Source organism: Macrosteles quadrilineatus, unplaced genomic scaffold, assembly GCF_028750875.1.
Source record: "Macrosteles quadrilineatus isolate MER2022 unplaced genomic scaffold, UCM_ALF_1.0 Scaffold_2__2_contigs__length_208266976, whole genome shotgun sequence".
Classification (NCBI taxonomy): Eukaryota; Metazoa; Arthropoda; class Insecta; order Hemiptera; family Cicadellidae; genus Macrosteles; species Macrosteles quadrilineatus.
In genome coordinates this window covers 40,820,217-40,837,166 of record NW_026542595.1, presented here as the reverse complement: position 1 = coordinate 40,837,166, position 16,950 = coordinate 40,820,217, and the positions used below count along the sequence as shown (strand labels likewise).

The 16,950-nt window shown below is 33.5% G+C and overlaps 1 protein-coding gene across 2 annotated transcripts in view; it reads right to left on the bottom strand.

Annotated features, from left to right (window-relative positions):
* The window catches only part of LOC128986352 (E3 ubiquitin-protein ligase MARCHF5-like), a 59,341-nt gene that overhangs the window by 20,912 nt on the left and 21,479 nt on the right, over positions 1–16,950 (bottom strand). For both annotated transcript variants that reach the window (XM_054406683.1, XM_054406682.1), the window contains exons 4-7: positions 9,097–9,211; positions 7,935–8,065; positions 6,425–6,612; positions 5,384–5,546 (exon numbers count right to left, since the gene is read on the bottom strand). In XM_054406683.1, the coding sequence (XP_054262658.1) occupies positions 5,384–5,546; positions 6,425–6,612; positions 7,935–8,065; positions 9,097–9,211 (597 nt within the window). The remainder of the gene's footprint in view (positions 1–5,383; positions 5,547–6,424; positions 6,613–7,934; positions 8,066–9,096; positions 9,212–16,950) is intronic.

Sequence of the window (16,950 nt, the reverse complement as noted above, 5' to 3'; positions counted from 1 at the left end):
TAAAAGCAAGGAAGGTAAATTAATTTATGTTCTGAAAATGGATGATGGATCTATATGGAGACGGCATGTCAATCACATGTTACCAACAAAATTCAAGGGGGAGGATTGATGTGTACATTCCAAATATACTGGCTATAAGTTGTTCATAAACATCTGTTCTTATTTTATTATTGTTAATATGAAAATTCAGTTACATAATAGAATTGTGATTAAATAAAGTAAAATTCAGTTACTACATTTAAATGTTACATTATTAAAATATCTAACAGAAACCATTCCACAGTACATAGGGAAAAGATGTATAACAAAATAACTTATAGTATAAAATCAATCAAAACTTTTGTAAATCTTAAAAAGAAGTTAAAAAATTGCTCATTGATAGAATCTCATATACTTTAAAAAATGGTTTTGTCTTTTCCGAGTTCGTTTGGCTCTTCTACCCGACCGATTTTCATGATTGAGGTCTCAAATTGAAAAAATGCACGCACAGATTTCACATCAAGCACCGGCATATATTTATCTAAAGTATTACTCAACCAAAAACATATATATTTGATTTATTTTTGAATTCTTACTTCAATTTAAGATGTATTTTACCAGTTATAATTATGTATAATTAAAAGTCTAGAGGGTTAATAAAAAGTCTGGAGACTCCCTGTCAATTTTTTAACAGCCTATACTAGAAATACTAAACTCTTCACATCTTTATGGCATGATATGAAATACTTTTTGGGCATAACCGCCACTTCGTGTACATCCCCAAAATGGGGGATTTTAGGGGAAACTCGAAAATTTCAGAGGGTAAGACCCATCAAGTGACCCCTCATTTTGAAGGTCCTGATGAAGGAAACCCAAAAACGCAAACCAGGGCTATCATAACCCAGTAAAAAATGGCAGTCAATTGAAATTCTCAGAAGTGAAATTTAACTTACAGCTTTCCAAGTCTAGAGAACCCCAGTAAATTTTGTAGCGGCTCGCACAAGAAAAACTAAACTCTGCACACCTTTATGGCATGTTATAAAGTACTTTTTGAGAATAATTGCTACCTGGTTCACAAACCCAAAATGGGGGATGTTAGGGGAAACTAAAAAATTTGAAATGTTAAGAACCATCAAGTGACCCCTCACTTTGAAGGTCGTGATAAAATAAAACTAACAACGCAAACTAGAGGTCTCTATCTTAACCCTCCGAGTGTTATTTGTCGCTGCAGCGACACATAACACACTTTGTGTAGTGTTTTGTGTCGCTGCAGCGACTCACAAACACTGTTTACGGCGAAGGCTCTATGACTGACAAAATCGTATTGAACTGGATCGAGTTAGGTATCGTTTTATTTGACAGATTCAGAGCTTTCTCCGGAGGTCTGTCTCTAAGCGCTATTCATTTTAGTTCCGAAAATATTGTAGCAGACAGCTGACGTGCGTATTTGTAAACAGCTTGGTTAACCTCGGACCGATGACTGATGTGTTTTATTACGTTTATCATTGTTTTAGTGTTAAAAATCAAAAGTAGTGATATACGTGGTGTATTATAAGAAGATTTAAGTGATTTTGAAGGGCTGGTTGATGATCCTGAATAAGTAGGTAGTGATATTGATGTAAATTATCAGCTAGATTCCTAGCTATGGTTAGGCTATGCATTCTTAGCTAAACGCTATGTACTGAAATCTGTTTTTTGCCCATAACTTATTTATTTGCAAATCTACTTCCTTATATTATTATATATTTGTAATCCTCATAAAATTTAGAACAAAGTGGCTATTTTCAAATATTTATAGGCCTATAATTTATACAATTTCATTGAGCGCAAACTTATTTTTTTTTTGAAAATTTTCCTAAATATTTTTTTTACCTAAAAATTTTTTTTGAAACAAATGTTCCTTATGTTCTATGTATAATATTGAAGCCCATGATTTTCCAAACAAAATGGTATATAGAACAGTATAATTAACATTGTTTTCAAGCTTCTCAGATCCGTTTGAATAAAACCTTGCAAATGAGCAAAAAATAGGCAGACATTAAGGCCAAAACAAGGGACACTCGGAGGGTTAATACAGTAAAATACGGCAGTCAATTGAAATCCTTCAAAGTCTATGTTCTGATGTCTAAAGATTTCAATTGACTGCCATATTTTACTGGGTTAAGATGGAGACCTCTAGTTTGCATTGTTAGTTTTCTTTAATCATCAACACCAACATCTTCACTCATTCAGGATCCAATCTGTTTACATTTAATACTGGGTCAACCATTATCTTTGTAGAAATGCAACAAAAGATAAGTCAACAGCAGCAATTGAAAGAAGTAGGCAAATATCTTTCTACAAAAAAGTCATAGTCGTATAGTGATGGGGTGGTTTAATATGTGAATAATTTAGGCTTGTAGAATAAACCGTATGAATCAACAAGTAAAACTACTGAACAATAGGTAGAAAACTCATAAAATAAAGAAAAGTTAACCGTTATTTTACTCACTAACTTGTGAAAAATTCTAAATTAAATTTAAGTTTAGGACATTGATATATATATTGGTAGTTCTGGGACGGAGACAAAAATTCAAATCAAATAAGTTTTTGAACAAAAAAGTTTAAATAAGTCTTGTTCTGCAGTAATTGCAAAAGCTGTAATTAGTAAATGTTGGTTCAAGGGACAAAATCCTATTCTCATAGAATCTATATATTTAATACACAGTTGTAACACTGTTTTCTCAGTAATTACTGGACCGATCTACAAGATTTATGTCTCAAATTAAAGGGGATAGTGTGTAGATTTGCCGAACTTCCTTAGAATTTATGTTTTTTCTAAGGGCTACGACCTACAGCCCTTTAAAGGTCGAGTCAATAAATTCTTATTGAAGAATATAATACACAGTTTATAAATTATTCGTCAGCTGTTTAATGTTTGTCAGACATTTGTTATTATTTTTATAACCTCACTTTCAGTATGCAATTATTAAACTTGGAGTTTCTGTTCATAAACACGCGATTTTGATCAAGGAAAGTGTATTTGTTAACTTATTTTTGAAATGGTTTTTGTTTTCCTGCAAAGTGATCTGAAGGAAAAAGTGGTAATTGAGTTTAAGTTTGAGTATGGAATGTGAAATAATACCCATAGTAGGGAACGGAAACTTATTGTTTTGATCAATATAATTTATTCTCTACGGCCACCAGAATAATCATGGGGAAATCCGCTTGCAAGTTGTACATATAATTGCTAATGAGTGGGAAACATACAAACATTTTATAGTAGGTGACGAATCTTACTCAAGATCAGTGTTAGACGTTCAGTGGTACCAACCTTTACCTTCTCGAGATGGCGAGTACGCTGGGATACGTGGAACTACAATATATCAGTGAATTTTTTTTTCAAGTACACAGGGAAGTTGCTTGAGAAACTGTGACTTACCATTCGGTTCTGGTGAAGAACTATGTGACTTGATGTTAAAGGCAATGTTGACTCGGGTCATTATAGCGTTATAAAACTTTATCATTAACCCCAGGATGTGAAAAGTACAAAAAGAAAAAGAAAAGGTAATCATTACCTGGGCGTAAAGAGACATACCGAACGAAAAAAAAAATGTAGAACCATCGAACTAAAAAGGCAAAGAGCAGTGATGGTGTTAAATGTGCTCTGGAAGTCCCTACAAAAAAATACCAACTCTTTTGAATTGGGGTCGTTAGATTGGATTTGTCACTACTTCAAATCTATGAATTTCGAGTCAGAACAGTCTAACTGGGACACAAAAATGTTTTAGTTTTCCTGCAAAGTGATCTGAAGGAAAGTGGTAATTGAGTTTAAGTTGAGTATGGAATGTGAAATAATACCCATAGTAGGGGACGGAAACTTATTGTTTTGATCAATATAGGCTAATTTATTCTCTATAGCCACCAGAACAATCATAGGGAAATCCGCTTGCAAGTTGTACAGATAATTGCTAATGATTGGTAAACATACAAGAATTTTATCGTAAGTGTATACACAATCTTACTCAAGATCAGTGTTCGACGTCCAAATTTTACCTTCTCGAGATAGCGAGTACGCTGGGATATTTGGAACTATAATTTATCAGTGAACTACACCCTAACTATATTTGTTCGAGTAGGCCTACACAGGGAAGTTGCTTGAGAAACTGTGACTTACGATTTCGGTTCTGGCGAAGAAGTATCTGACTTGATGTTTAATGGCAATGTTGACTCGGGTCATTATAGTGATATAAAACTTAATCATTAACCCCAGGATGTGAAAAGTACAAAAAGAAAAAGAAAAGGTAATCATTAACCGGGCGTAAAGAGACATACAGAACGAAAAAAAAACATGTAGAGAACCATCGAACTAAAAAGGTAAAGAGCAGTGATGGTGTTAAATGTGATCTGGAAGTCCCTTCTAAAAAATACCAATTTTTTGAATTGGGGTCGTTAGATTGGATTTGTCAGTAGGCTACTGCAAATCTATGAATTTCGAGTCAGAACAGACTAACTGGGACACAAATATTTTTTTCTTATGTTGTCACAAGGGGAAGGTAAAATGAACTACTTATCAACATTTTGAGTTTATGGAAAATCTTATCAACAGCGACTATAAAAAAAGTATTAAGGGTCAAAAGAGACAAAAAACTATTTGAGTAAAATATAATACAAATCTGCATTTGAAATGGCCAGTTCTAAATCCACGACTCCTTTTCCATCAAATTGGACCGTTGATACCCTCTAACATTGAACAAAGTATGCCCAACTTTATATATACGATGTAAACACAGCTTTTACTCACAGTATGGGTCAAAGATTCGTGAAATGCGACCAACTGCTGATGCGTGATTTACATGCAGGCTAAGTGACTATCTTTATTCCATACAACAAATGTAATGAAAAAAACTACGAATATAGGAATATACTTGAGCAAATTATCTAAATATCATAAATAGCTGCTTATTAGGTTATCAGCATTGCCCAGTTCGTATACTATTTATTTTTCAAATGAAACTCGAATTAATGTAAAACATTCATTTGGTTAAAATAATATATTGGGTTGATTAACATAAAATAGTTTATACAGGCAAACTATCCACGTTCTATTTCATGTAAAAAATTAAACAACCCATAAATAAAATACAAAGATAAACAGTATTTCACATTTGTTAATTATTATTTCTTTTATTGCTGACAATATTCCCGTGGCGGAGCACGGGCGGTTAACTAGTATAGAATTATAGCATCAACGTAAATTTTTACGCACACATTTATAGGTCACATTGGTCAATGTTTTTTATTTATTTTTTTATTTTAGAAACGCTAAAAGGTTTATTTAAAAAAAAGAAACAATCCCAAATTGAGATTAGAAAAGGTTCATTTTATCTTACTTGCACCTGAATAAATTCAAAATAAATCTTACCAATAAGCATCTCTTCAGGCAAGATTTTTCTTTGTGGAATAAGAGATCACCAACTAGTTTGGCAATGGTAGGGAGGGCAAGGGCTTCAACAAATATCCGAGTATATTCCCGTTTGATTCCTTCAGGCTCAATGGGGACCATCCTGCCATTGACATTGTGGTACCTGTTAAAAAGATCACAACAAAACTTTATATTATTTTAAAATAAGAAAGGTATTAAATACAGTTAAATTATACTTACTTTAAGTTGAGTGTAGGATGAGTGGCGCGATCTGGTAGTCTTGTTAGTGACTAAGGCCGACATATTCCTTAGACACATCTGTTAATTAATAGCCAATACAGCTAATGGCAACTATGGGACCTACAGTTTATTGTGGAATCCGAACCATCATATACTTATCATATATACATAATCATGAATCCTAAAATGTCGTCCGATTTTGAAGCCATTTTTCTTACCTCATCTGTGGTGAAAAGTCTCAATGGCTTTTAGTTATAGATCTTTTCAAATGTAATAGGTTTAGATGGAAGGGATGTTATGAATATGTGATAGTTGTGATACTATAAGCAGAAGTGGTCATGCCAAGTAGAATATTAGTACTGTAGCAGAACAGTTTAGTTAACAAATTTAGCAAGTGAAAGGATGCAATTAATTATAAATGCAAATAACTGTTAAGTAAGTTATTGAAATATTAGATCATTATCATTATGAGATAGAGACACCATCTAAGTGCGTATTTTATCCCAAAATATGAGTGAATGATAAGTGTAGAATATTGTTAGATGATCTGTGTAGCTTTGTTACTGAATAAGATCAGCTGTCTCATCAGTCGTAACAACACAGTTCTATAAAATTTTAAAACAAAAATTATCAATTGTAGCAAAATAACACAATAATAATTCAGTAAAACACAGAAATATTTTTAAAATGCATACACACTGAGTCTATGTCCTAAAGTATTAAATCTGAGCTGCAAGAACTGAACTGCAGCTGGTACTGGTATGCAGAAGACTGTTCATAGCTTACTGAGTCAAAACTTACACGACAGAGGGCAGGATGTGTTTTAGAAGTGGTAAATTTGATCTTCTACGAAGAAAAGCCAGTAAATAATGTTCCCACGGGATCATTTTCATGAATATCAAAGAAGTTGGGATGCAAGGTAAAAGCACTAAAAGAATTAATGGTTCCACACTCTCTAACAAACACAAGCCTTCTTCTTCTCCAAAAATCTGTAAATAAAAAAATCTGTATAAAATGAAAATAATTTCAACTGATTGGGTTTTATTAAAATATGTAAAAGTAAACAAGTGTTTGTAAAATTATGAATTTACAATTTTATTCACATTACTACACTTGGTTAGGTTGAAATAATCACTAGGCTATAACTTAGGTATTTGGCAAATATCAGAAATCATTTAGGCCAACATGTTTTTTTTTTTTTTACTTATAAACTTAAAAACTTGGGATATTTAAGTTGAACACATGCATAATTGTGTAGTAGGAGTATAACAAATGTAATAACACGTATGTGCACTATATACTTCTAACCATCTTAAGAGATATTTTGAGGTACACGGTAAAATGAAGAAAAAAATACATCGATACTCGAATCAAGAACATCACCAAGAAATATTACCAAAAGTGTAACATTTTTAAAGTAGAATAGATAATATTAATATCATATTAACTTCAACTATTTTTTAGGTTAATGTTCCAACATTTACCAAGAGCTACGGAAGATGATGATGTTTCCACAACCTTGGGAGGCGTTCACGATTTTTCCACGTCACGAAAGACAATGATATGTCTTTGTGAACAAAGGGAAAAATCACCATTGTTTCATGATCGTATATTATGGCCATGATGACGATTGTGATGAATGCACAATTGCAATCAACAAAGTTGCATGTCAAGTTTGTGGTATTGAAGATTCATCATTATTGCAATCGAGGAAGCATATAAATAATTAAGGTGTTTGTGTGAAAGGAAATAAATACAGAAAAAGCTGTGTTAAATTAGGTTAGACCAGGCTTGAACTCTCAATCCTTTAATCATTTCGTTGGTTTTATTCTTCGAAAACAAATCTATATAAATAAATTCATATGATTATTATATTAAGTTGCCTCGCCGCTAACTTTCTAGATGATTACAATTTCACCGCAAAACCAAAGTCTCAAAGAAAGTATAGAGGATTAACGTTTCTTGGTGCCGTCGGTATTTTGGGGGTGGATACCCTGCTTTATAGACTTAACACCCACATAGGTTTGATGTCCTCATCTCACAGATTGATATAGGCTCTACATTTAGAAGGTATAATAAAACTGCGCACTTTCTATAATTACTTTGATTCAACAGCTTTAATTTCAAACCTCATCTCTACCAAACATTTTTCAAGCACATTTAGCAAACTGGGATCTCAGTTTAAATCCTGAATTATTGAGACAAAAAAGGAATTGGATCTTCCTTGTCCGACCTTCAATGAGAGATTGATATGTATATCATGTGATAAAATAAATCTATCAAAACCTAAGTTCTTGACCACATTGTTTACCTGCATAATAGTGAAAGCCCCATAACCAGATGCACTCCAACAGATCATCCACACGGAGGCCAGGGCAGTTGAGATTGGACATACAACCTCGACAAACCTATCCATCGTCTGCATCAGTTTCATTAGCACATCTGAAACAGAACAATGAAAATTGATCAGAGACGTCACTCAACTAAGATGAGTTCTAGAACTTGCAAAAATCACTTTGGTTTTTCATCCTTTTGAATTAGTTGGAAACGTTTAGAATGGATGCAGCAAAGTCTTCTCTAGCTTCAAAATAATTGTGATGATATTTTTGTAAACCACTGCTTTCCTCAGAGTAGATCTCACACTATAACATTTATCCTAAAGAAAGGGAAAAACATTTAGTCAACATTAACAAAGGTATATGACATGAAACACACACCAAAACAAAATGATTGTATTAGTAGTCTAGTAGCAGGATCCTAAGTAAATGTTGCTTCTTTTAGTACTTTGGGTCAACTATTATAGGCCTACTTAAAAGGCTAAAATATTCACTGTTTATAAAACACATACATACATCGAATATATCTATCAACAGAAATATTAGGTCTGAAAATATTACCACCTGATCGTTCAGAGTGCTGAATGATATTGAAAATGGACGAGAATTCTAGAACAGTTTACGTTTACAATCACGGTAATAGCAGAATGAAGCTACTTTTTTGATTAGTTTGTAAGCTTTGAGATTACTCATTTAAATATTCAATTACATGAAGACATTATAACACTGTGAAACACATAGATAACAGATTCATAACACAGAAGAATTTCCCTTACATTACATAGTTTTTATGGTTAGTTACAAATAATGGTAAATGTTGCTAATTGTACTTAATACACAATGGATTTATATTTTTTTAAGTCGGTCGTTTCCTGATGGTTTTAATCAGAAGCCAAACCCCTCCAGAATTTGCATTTGTTGAAGGAAGGACAAATAGTAAGTTATACACCAACTACTCAAATACAATATTATAACTCATTGAAACAATAACCAATTATCATCCTCTAAGTCTTTTTTTTACATATGTAATATTTTTTTAACGTGGAAAGTGCAACTAAATGAAATTGTATACAAATGAGTATTTATATAGTTCAAACAGATAACTACTTTTTGTCAGTAATTTTGACAACTACTTACCAGGTTTAGGGGAAATGATAACAAACTCCACTTTACATTGAGGACATGCTAATTTTGCACTGAAAAAATCTTTTTTCTTCTCGTCAACCCATAGAAGTAGACAGCTTTCATGAACCTACAAAATTATCATAATTAGCAATAGGTAAATAATATTTTAAGGATGACTAGTGAGCAAATGCAAATCAGTGCTGCTTGTTGTTGTACACAAGCAAGCTGCATCCAGTAGGCTACATCTTGTCAAGTGTATTTGCCTAAAATGTTGTGCCATACAGGAAATTACAGAATGGATCTCAGACATTAACAAGCTTCTAAGGCTAGGTATCTTACATTTTACATCAACCGACTAAGAGATTAAATTGCCTTAAACCACCTTATCTTTTTGGAAGATTTACTTCTGCCAGCTGGGTCTACTATCCATCACTTCCCCTTAATCCTAAAGTACTTGACAGATGGAACAGACATTGGACATTACATTCCCCTAACTGCAACAAAAAGATGGTATCAATCCCCTTCTTGGCTAAAATCAATACCATTATGTATACGTACAATAGGCATCTCTTGACCACGGTTTATCCGTCGCCCGGATGATCCGGCCCCTAGACATTAAATAGTGGAATTAACTATGTCACCAAAAATAAGTAATCAACATATAAATTATTAAGTGTTTAAGAAAAAGAAAAATAACTCCGCCACAGCAAACCTGCAGACTAAGCAAATTTCCATTACCTGATTGGATTTTCAAAAAAATATTATATTAAACATACGGAAACATCTTATAACACTTAAAACATATATTTACGCTTATAACTTATACTAGAGAACCCGTGCGGCTCAATGAGCCGCATAGTATTAAACATAACGCCGAGGAAAACGTTATGCTTAAATTCGAGTAATTCTAGTTACATCTTAGAGTTGTTTAAACACTTGTTAGAAACTAATTTTAAATATCTCTATTTGTGTCGTCAAGGTTTACCTACATTATTCCTGCTCTTAGTTTTAACCGATAACTTATAATGAATGCTAAACGATCTGCTTCAATTCGAGCTAACATGTTGCAACAAAGTTTTTTCAGCATTGCGAATTTAAGAAAACTTTTGTCTAGACATCCCCCAAATCAAACAAATTTTCTCCGTAGAGAATCCTGAAAAGTGGAGTGATATCAACCATTTAATGTGCTCCATTTTTTACCCACAAACTCTGGGTTATCAACTGAAAAGCCATAATCTGCTTTGAATAGGCTAAAACAGCAACACCATGAAATAGGTTGGATAACTCTTGTAGCTATAAGATTTGGATAGCAATTTTCATTTTCTCTTTTTCGTTGAATACATAAACACTAATTCCTTCACTTATGTCTAATATTACCACTAAAATTCAGTCAAAAAACTTTGTATACGTTTGCTCGAGGAACTGGCAACATAACCTAGAAGTAAACAATCCATTTGTGTTTTTCCTAAATTAAAGTAGAGCGAGTAATACAAAAGTTTACAATAAAAACATAAGGTCCGCTAAGATTTGGTATAATCTTACTACTTGATCTTATCATAGTCAAGGCATTATTATTGTTTGTACTAAATTTTTTGAGATCTGTCAGTGTCAGAAGTAAACATTTCTCGCATGCATTAATTTGATCTGACATTAGTGACATTAGGCAAATTTATTTTACCATCGAGACAACACTATGTGCGTCGTATATTACTCTCCTTATACGCATAAGATACCTTATTATTAATTGTCTCCTCCTCCTGTTTTCAATATTTCTTCTTTAAACTCCAGGTATTTTCCGTTCTTCCAACAAAACTGATTAACTGTTTAATTTGGTCTTAACCGACACTGAATAAAAACATCAATATTTACTCCCAAAAAGCTAAAAGGTTTCTTCTTATAAACAGCTGTTTTTGTTTTTAAATTTGTTCTATGTATTTCTTATGGGGAGACCCCAACCTTTGAGAGGGTTTCCCGCCCTTAAGAGTAAACATTTTAAATTTCTAAAACCTTATTGCAAAACTACATATTTAGACGAATCTTTTGACACCTTAAACGTTCAAATTGGTCCACAAATAAGGGAGGAGTTGCGTTAACAAAATACGGCTTCACGTATTATATATATAGATATATTACTGTCTTGTGAGAAACAGTATAAGCAAAAATATATGTTTTAAGTGTTATAAGATGTTTCTTTTATTTACTTTCCGTATGTTTAATATAATATTTTTTTATTGTTATAATAATTCCCTTTGAGTGCTATGCATCGATTTATCGTTGTTTAGTATAATCTCTAAGGGATATAGAGGGAAGGTTATTTTAACAAAAAGTAGCAAGACGGCCATTGGTGACCTGCATGTTCATAGGATACACTAACAACCACTTAGCTAAAAGATTTGCTCAATCCGATGATTCGTGGTGTATGTCTAAACCAAGGATTATGAACACCTCACTATGCCCCAGTGGTTGTAGTATATCGCTACAACCACACAGGTCACCAATTTTTTGCCAGACAGGAGGGGATTCGATCCTGAGCAGACGAATGCCACTAGCCAAGTGATGCACCCCCTAGCCACCTCGGCTAACTGTGCTTGGAGACTGTGGAGTAAAAACCCGTATTTAAGCTGATTGACACCAACAATTGCTAACAGATAGCGCTACAGCAAGTAGTTCAATGCGTTACTAGGTAGCAGCACTAATTAGTCACAGACTATTTAGGATATTTAGTAACAGATATTTTTCAGCTGAACCACAACAGTTATCATAAATGGTGTTACTGTGGCTTTACTGCAAAAAGGTTATTTTCCTAAAGAGACTATATATTATAATAGCCTTATCAAACTAAATCAAGGACTAATTCAATATTACACTGTAAACTAGATGTCTTTTGATTTTATGAGGTTTGGTTTCAAAATATGCTAACAGAACATTAAAATTTATAAGAAAACTTAGAAATGTACAACTAAAAAACAGTTTTATTTCATGTTTACTGCAAATACCAAAAGACTTTTCTTTGTTAGGGCGACTTGCCTAGTAAATGACCGGTTAACCCTTTTGGTGCTATGATCCGATATATTGGATCACGGCTTTGTCACGAAAAGTGCTAAGATCCGATATATCGGATGATGTAATTTTGCCGAAAAATGCTAAGATCCGATATATAGAATTTTACAATCTCTGCTGTTTATTATATATTTTCATGCAGAATGCGTCAAATTGAAGGGAAATAAATTAGCTAATAGGAAATGTTTTTATATAGTGCGTGTACAACAGTGATGACGTAATCTACGTGGCAGTGGCGTCTGCCGCTGTGCCGCTTGGAATGTGTACCGCTTGCAGACTACAGCTGTGAGAAGCTTCGCTTACAACCGGCGTATTGTGTGTTTATATTGCGTTTACAACTACTTCGGTTATTGTTGTTAGCTATTTTGGAGTAATATGGGCGACAAAAAACATTGTAACTCGCCAGTTAACGAGGGTACAATCGGACAATTTGCTAGAGAATCAGGACTGAACATTGATTTTTGTGACAGTGAAAATGAAGGTTATGATATTAGTGGTCTGAGTAAGTGGTCTGAAAGCTTCTATGCTCCGACCGAAGATGCAGAAGATGAAGAAGAAGACAAATTCTATGAAATGCTAGAAGAAGGGTGGAGGAATTTACCTAATTATGATGTAAAAATACTTCTAGGAGATGCAAATGCAAAAGTAGGCAAGGAACAGATGTGGAATGCGGTGGCAGGAAAGGAAAGTCTTCATGAAGAGAGTAACGACAACGGAGTTAGACTTTTATCCCTAGCAGAAGCAGGAGAGATGAAGATAATGAGCACATACTTCCCACGGAAAGCTTTCCACAAAGCGACATGGATGCACCCAAACGGTACAACACTTAACCAAATCGACCATGTTCTCATAGACAGAAGACACCACAGGAACATCACCAATGTTAGAAGTATCAGAAAAGCTGAGTGTGGTTCAGATCATTGTCTAGTGTTAGTTACCATTAACCAAAGAATAGGAGTGGGAAATAGAAATAAGAATGAAACGGATAAAGTGATTGCTACAGAAAGAATCAAAGAAAAAAAACATCACCAGAGAATACAAAATAAAACTGCAGAACAGATTCCAAGTTTTAGAAGAGGAAGAAACTGAAGAAAATGTAGAAAACCAGTGGAACAGATTGAAAAATTCTATTCAAGAATGTGCCCTAGAAGTGTGTGGACAGAAGAAAAAGAAGAAGAAAAAACCCTGGTTTGATGAGGACTGTAGAGATGCGGTCTACAAAAGAAAAGCAGTGAAAGGAAAGTGGTTAAACCAACAAAACTTAAATAACAAAGAAAATTATATCATGCAAAATAGAGAAATAGTCAAGATTCTTAGAAAGAAAAAACGTGACTGGATGAACAGCCTGATAGAAAAAGCGGAACAAGACAGAACAGCCAACAACAGCAGAGACTTCTACAGGTCAGTACGCTGCTTCAAGAAGGGGTTTACACCCAGCACATTTGGGATCACCGACAAAGATGGAAACATAATAATAAATAAAGAAGAATGTTTAGATAGATGGCGAGAATACTTTATGGAGTTACTAAATGAAGCCTTCCAAGAAACAAACGAGGAACCTGTGTGTGTGGGTTCCAGAACCCACTTTAGAAGAAATAAAAAACACAATCAAAAGCATGAAAAATAATAAAGCTCCGGGAATAGACGGAATAACCATAGAATTACTAAAAACAGGAGGAGACGGACTAAGCAGACAAATACATAAACTTATTCTAAAAATTTGGGAACAGGAGACAATTCCAAAGGACTGGCAAGAGGCTATCATAATCCCAATATTTAAAAAAGGAGACAAGCGTAATTGTAACAATTATAGAGGAATTTCATTGTTAGCAAGCACCTACAAAGTACTCTCAAAAGTAATACAGAGGAGACTAGAAGAGTATGTGGAAACAATCATTGGAGAACACCAGGCTGGTTTTAGGAGAGGAAAATCAACGATAGATCAAATCTTTATTCTAAAAGAATCAATTGCCAAACATTGGGAATATAACCAAAATTTCTTCTGCTTATTTGTGGATTTCGCCAAAGCATACGACAGCCTCAACAGGCAGCGTACGGTATATGGGAAATAATGGAAAGTTTTGGGATACCGGAAAAACTAATAAGGTTGTCCAGTTTAAGTGTAGTAAACTCAAGATGTAAGGTCAAAGTAGAAGGAGAAATGTCTGACGATTTTGAAGTGGATACAGGAGTTAGACAAGGTGATGGACTTTCCCCCACTCTATTAAAAATATAGCCCTGGAAGACTCCATGCAAAAAGTAAAAAACTCTGATATTGGAATCAAAATTGGCAAATCCTTAAACATTTTAGCCTTTGCAGATGATTTAGTTTTGATGGCAAAAACAAAACAAGACTTAATAGACCTCACAAAATTACTAGTTTTAAACACAGGAAAAACAGGATTAAAAATAAATGACTCAAAGACTAACTATATGATAGTAGGGAGGACCCAAGAAGACCTTAGGGAAGATGATTTTCTGGAAGTTGGAAGCCACAGATTTAGAAGAGTAGATACATTTACATACCTGGGTACCGTAATATCAGGACAAAGCAGAGAAGATCTAGAAGTACAGAATAGACTAAATGCCGCAAACAAACGTCTCTATGCCTGCAATAAATTAATGAGCTCAAAATTATTATCCCACACAACAAAATTACGTCTGTATAAAACAATAATCCGACCAGTAATTTTATATGGTTCAGAGACTTGGATCCTGAACAAAAAAGAAGAAAGAAAAATAATAGTTTTTGAAAATAAAGTATTGAGAAAAATTTTTGGCTCAACGCTAGAAAATGGAGAGTGGAGGAAGAGGCACAACCAGGAAGTAAGAGAAATGTACAAAAATGCAGACATCATCGGAGAAATAAGAAGTAGGAGACTAAAATGGGCAGGACACATACTAAGAAGAGAAGAAGAGTCAAACCTGAAGAACATTCTGAGGGGAACACTAGAGGGACGAAGACCCAGGGGTCGACCAAAGACTAAATGGTGGAACCAGGTGCAACAAGACATGAGGCGGCTGGGAATTGGAGAGGAGGATGAATCAATCAATCAATCAAATATTCTTTATTCACAAGGTTTAGACAATATGTCTTGAATAGCGTCATTAAACTAACATAAACAAAAAATTATAAACTAAATAATTAAAATCATTCACAAAGGATTTATATAGTAAAACTAAAAATGAGTGCTATAACTTTAAAAAATCACAAAATCTTAGAAGGTTACGTTAGAGTAAAACTAGGTAGTAACTGGAATTCAAATGGTCGTTTCGAGATTACAATTTAAAAATTCTTTGATGGAATAAAATGGGTTTCTTATCAACAAGTCTTTTAGTAGGCTTTTGAATCGGTTTGTATTATTTTCTTTTTTAAGTGAAATCGGTAATTTTTGAAGAAATTTTAAGCCTGCATATGAATTTTTTTGGTATAGAATTCTAAATTATGTCTAGGAAGGTTAATTTGAAAGCGTGTGTTATATTTACTTGCAGTGGATAATAAATGAAATTGTTTTGCATAAATTATTGTCTCATATATATACAAACTGTAAACTGTTAATACACCCAATTCAGGAAAGATATTTTTAACTGAATCTGTTCTTTTTAATTTCATGATCACTCTAATAGCTTTTTCTTGTTTTATAAGTATTTTATCCAAATTTGCCTTAGCTGTTGCTCCGTAAATGGCGATTCCATAGGATATGTGGGAATGAATTAGAGAATAATAGATTATCCTAAGAGTTTCCAAGTTGCAAACCTTGGACATCAGCCGCAAGGCATGAATGCCAGATGATAATTTATTTACTACATAGTTTATGTGATTATCCCAAGATAGATTTTCATCAATAACCAGTCCCAGAAACTTTGTTTGGTTTACCTGATCAATTTTGTCTGTTTTTATAAAAATATTAGGTTCAAATGCTGTTATTGATTGTTTAGTTGAAAAGGATATTAGATTTGATTTTGTTGTGCTGATAAGCAGATTTCTTTCATCCAAAAACTTTTTTATAGAGAGGAGACTCCTGTTTGAGGATTTTTCAATAGTTAAATTGGATTTTCCTGAAAACAAAACATTAGAGTCATCAGCATACAGACACATAGATCCATCACTGACCGGGATCATCTCTGGTAACCCCTTAATGTAACAGAGGAACAAAAGAGGCCCCAAGATTGATCCCTGGGGTACTCCATATCGTAGTGTCTGCCGCTGAGATCTAAAGTTTTCAATATATTTAGTATTTCTTTTCCCTATTACGTAGTCCACTTCAACAAACTGTTCTCTGTTTTCTAAATATGAAGTGAACCACCGTAATTCTTTTCCTATTATTCCTAATTCATTTAAAATATTTAATAGTTTACAATGTGAAACGCTGTCAAAAGCTCTACTAAGGTCTAAAAATATTCCAACTACTTTATCACCATTATCTACTGAATTTATAATTGATTCAATAAAATCTATACCAGCTGTTATTGTAGATTTTCCTGGTCTAAACCCGTGTTGCTCCTTATCAAACACTTGATTCGTTTCAAGGTAATTAAAGAGCTGAATATAAACAACTCGTTCAAAAATTTTTGAAAAAACCGGTAAAAGAGATATTGGGCGATAGCATGATGGGTCTGCGGTGTTTCCTTTTTTGAATATGGGAATAACTTTTGCTAATTTTAATTTGGATGGAAAAATTCCTGAAATCAGAGAAGAATTTATTACATGTGCTAATGGTTTTAAAATATATGGTAATGATCTTTTAATTATTGTGATAGGTATTTCATCATACCCCGTTGAATATTTATTTTCAAAAGAAAGTA